The sequence below is a fragment of the Tupaia chinensis genome, unplaced genomic scaffold (assembly GCF_000334495.1).
Source record: "Tupaia chinensis unplaced genomic scaffold, TupChi_1.0 Scaffold000273_1, whole genome shotgun sequence".
In the NCBI taxonomy this organism is placed as follows: domain Eukaryota; kingdom Metazoa; phylum Chordata; class Mammalia; order Scandentia; family Tupaiidae; genus Tupaia; species Tupaia belangeri.
This window is the reverse complement of record NW_006159755.1, coordinates 2,547,819-2,552,149: the sequence shown is the minus strand read 5'-3', so window position 1 is coordinate 2,552,149 and position 4,331 is coordinate 2,547,819. Positions and strand designations below refer to the sequence as shown.

At 54.4% G+C, this 4,331-nt stretch overlaps 1 protein-coding gene across 1 annotated transcript in view; it reads right to left on the bottom strand.

The window, feature by feature from the left end:
• Positions 1 to 4,331, bottom strand: part of EHBP1L1 (EH domain binding protein 1 like 1) — a 22,131-nt gene that overhangs the window by 8,754 nt on the left and 9,046 nt on the right. The window contains 1 exon segment of the mRNA XM_006149895.3: positions 3,258 to 3,950. Coding sequence (XP_006149957.1) covers positions 3,258 to 3,950 — 693 coding nt within the window.

The window sequence follows — 4,331 nt, the reverse complement described above, 5'->3', positions numbered from 1 at the left end:
GGGGGGTGATTTCTCGCTTTCTATCTCTCTATCTCTGTCTGTCTGGCGAGCACACATGCCCTATAGCAAAAACCTCTCCCCCCCCAAAAAAAAAAAAAAGAAAAAGAAAAAGAAAGACTGAGAGAGACAGAAAATGAGAAATCACCCCCCAGGGGGGATGGCCACGCTGCAATCCCTTCTCCTCCATTCTCCTATCGGGATCTTGGGCATGTATGCACATGCACCTGGTGTGAGTTTAAGCCACCAGGTCTGGGACTCAAACTGCAGTCGACTACGTGGGAGTCCAGCGACATAGCCATTACGCCAACTGCTGGTCCCACCAAGGGCTTTCATGTGAGGAGTCATAGGGGCAGGCCAGGTACATGAGCACCCAGTGACAGGGCAGGGTGAAGCAGGAGAGGGCAGAAATGCAACCTCAGCAGCAACTGTGCTTCCTCACACCAGCCTTGATGGGAATTCCAATGCTTCCTCATGTCTGGCCCAAATTCCTCTTTCAGCACTCTCATGAGAGACTCCTCCCCCGGAAGCCTCTTCGGGCTATATCGAAAGCACCCTCTCCTTCAGGCCTTGCTTTGACCCCACCCCAGATAAAGCTGCCTGACCTCACCCTACTTCAGGACTTAGTGAAATCCCAAGGGCCAGACTGGAAATGACTGCTTCCCAGTGCACTTGTGGGGCATGGGAGAAGGGGGTGGCCAATGAGAAGGAGTCTCTGCCAGCCCCACAGGTCAGACATTCCAGCAGGGCGAGGGCTGGAGGAGGGCCTGGCTTAGAAGGACCAGATGCTGGGATGTGAGCCCAGAAGGGTGTAGGTTGGCGCCTCCCCGTTAACATTTAAAGAGCCACTGACACACCTTAACAGGGCTGTGGCCAGAGGCCAAAGGACAGGCAGAGGTGACTGTGTCCCATGTCCCACTGACTTCTACCTACCACACTTCTCCTACAGCACCTCTGCCACCCTGCCTCATTCACAGGCTCAATGGCGTGTCACCAAGCCCTACATTCAAGTCTCCAGTTCCCAGCCTGGCCTTGTCACCAACTCTGGACCTTACTGGCAGTTCCCTAAATGAGACCTGAACGTTCTTGCTGCCACATTTTTGCTTGTGCAGGTCCCTCCACTTGAGACCCACTCGCTCCACTTGAGACACACCCTAAGAAAACCTGTCCATCTTCCTAACTTAGCTCACACAGCTGCTTCTTTGTCCAGAAAGCTTTTCTCTCCTCTCTACAAAGTAAGGAGCCATGGGTACTGAAGGCTGCAGGGGCCTGACAGAGCTGCCCGTGCTGTGGCACATAGGCAGTACGATCCAGTGGGGGACACCCAGTTTGAAGCCCATGCCTGGACTTCAGTGACTGTGAGTCCTAGAGCAAACCCCTGCTCTCTAGACCATCTCCCCTTCTGCATGGTGACATGACACTCGGGGACACTAAGCTGAGACCTGCAAGGACTGGTACGGGAACACAGGCCCCCAGCAAGGTCTCCTGCCTTCAATCTCTCATAAGAAAAGAGGAAACTGGGGGGCCAGCAGGTGGCATAGTGGTTGAGGCACTGACTCCCATGTGGCTGACTGTGGTTCAAGTCCCCAGCCTTGTGGCTTAAATTCACGCTAGGCACATGTGCACACACACCCAAAATTCTGAGAGGAGAATGGAGAAGTGATTGTGGCATGGCTGTCCCTTCTTCCCTTCTGGGGGTGATTTCTTACTCTCTGTCTCTTCAGCGAGTGCACACATCTTTTTTTTTTTTTCTGAGAGGTTTTTGCTATAGGGTGTGTTCGTTTACCAGAAAGACAGAGAGAGAGACAGAGAGACAGAAAGCGAGAAATCATGCCCCAGGGGGATGACCACGCCGCCATCCCTTCTCCTCTACTCTCCTCTCGGGATTTTGGGCACGCACACATTCATGCCCAGATTGAGTTTAAGCTACTGGGTCCGGGACTCAAACCACAGTTGGCTACATGGGAGTTCAGTGACATAGCCATTATGCCAACCCAACTGCTGGTCACAAATGCACACGTCTTATAACAACAACAAAAAAATCTCAAAAAAATAAAAGAGGAAACCAGTCTCTAACCTCTGGTTAAAGATCCAAAGTCAAAGAATCTTGGGGTTGGGAGGCCCTGGAAAACCCCTCTCAAGTACAATAACCCTGCCCCAGCTTAGGGGGCCAATGGCTGCTAGCTGACCTCAGGGTCACTAGCAAGGAAAGAAATGTCCAAATCCACTCGACAGTCACAGTATGGAGTGCTGATAACATAGAGCCTCTTGGGACTTCCTGCTACAGACCACAGTTCCCTAACTGGGTGCCAAGCATTAACACCACTAGCAGGGGCCGGTAGGTGGCATGGTGGTTAAGGGCGCTGGACCCCCACATGGCTGACCGCAGTTCAGGTCTTGTACCTGGCGTTTTGCTTTCTCACTTTTCCCTCTCTCTCTCTTACTCACTCTGTCCCTCTTTGGTCAAATTAAAATGAATGAATAAATAAAGTTAAATAAAATAATTCTTTAAAAAAAAAACAAACATTAGCAAATGTCCCAGGCTGGCAACAGGTTCTGGGGCCCAGCCCCAGTTGCTGCTGTGGGTCTATAGACCTTAACCCAAATATAATGTATCTCCTGACTCAAATAGAATGCATTTCCTGACTGGGCGCTCACTACCACACTGTAGTCACAAAGTGCCTCCTTGGGACCAGTAAATGGCTTCATGGTTACCTCTCTGGACTCCCACATAGCTGACTGTGGTTCGAGTCCCAGATCCTGCAGCCTAAAACTTACACCGGCACCTGTGGGTATGTACCCAAAATCCTAAGAGGAGAATGGAGAAGGGATTGATGGCGACTATCCCCCACTGGAGGGGGTGTGATTTCTTGCTTCCTGTCTCTCTGTCTCTCTGGCAAAGGCACAGGCCCTAAAGCAAAAATCTCTCTCAAAACAAAACAGAAAATGCCTCCTGGTGGGGCCAGCAGGTGGCATGTTGGATAAGGGCACTGGATTCCCACATGGCCCACTGCAGTTCGAGTAGGGAACCTGGCAGCTTGTTTTCTCGCTTTCCCTTTCTCTCTTTCTCTGTCTCTCTCTGGTCAAATTGAAAAATAATACCAACAAATGGAATAAAATAATTCTTAAAAAAAAAAAAAGTACCTCCTGGTAAGCAGCAGAATACCCGCCCTCACATCAGTTCTGTCCTTGGGGCCCCTCAGACCCATCCCTTCTCTGCCCATTTCCCACGACCCTGTGCTGGAAAGCTGGTCACTCACTGCAGGCGAGGCTCCCGCAGCAGGGGCAGCTCCGGTGCCCGCAGGTCCCGCGGCTCCCGATTCCGGGTCGTCCACCGAGAAGGAATTGCTGTTCCGCAGCCGAGAGCGCCTCTTCTTCAGCAGATCAGCATCGCGCACGTGGGAGAAGGAACCGTGCGCGCGGGGTGGCGGCACCGGCCCGGCCTCCCCGTTGACCGAGGACCGTCGCAGCCTCACACCACACCCGCTGCCCGGTGGCCCCGCCCCGTCCAACTGCCCCTCGTTTGGGAGCACCGGTACCCGGGCTCCCGGGCCCTGGGTCGGGGCCTCCGCGGAGCGCGCTTCCCGAGCGACCTCCGTCCGGTCCTTGGAGGCGCGAGTAGCATCCTCGTCCCTGGAGGCCGCCTCCGGGGCTGTCCGGTCGGCACAGCTCGCGGCCTCCTTGGGCGCCTCGGCCCCGTGCTCGCGCAGACGCTGCGCCAGGTCACCAGCGTCCAGGTGATCCGATGGGTTCTGCTGGGCGCTGCCCACGCGGTACGTGCCGGCGCCGCCGCCGCCCTCTAGCTGCACCAGCTGCAGCTCCTGCCCGGTGCAGAAGGCGCGGATCTGGCACAGGTACGTCATGACGATGAGCTTATCGGGCACCGACAGCAGCACCATGTCCGCAGGCTCCAGCAGCCGCGACACGCCCAAGGCCGCGAAGCCATCGAAGGCCTAGGAAGGGTGCGCTCGGAGTCAGCGGCGGCAGCAGTCCCGGTTACCCACGCTGTGCCCCACCAGGCCCACGAGTTAAAGGGTTCCCAGGACTTGCACTCTAAGGTTTGCCTAGCAACGCCTGCCTTCACCCTCCGGTAGAGGGAAATACAGCAAAGGCCCGCCCTCCCGTTACCTAGCAACAACACGCACACCTTTCCCCCTTACCAAAGGGTGGTTTTGGAAAAACCATCTAGGGGAAATATGTTTTAAAAGAAAACAAAAACAAAACTAAGAAAAACAAACAATTTAATGACCAAAGGGTAACAGGAGTTAGAATTTCCAAAAGCCACTGCTGGGGTCCTGCTGTGGAGTCCAGGACCTGCAATCTGGCTCCAAACC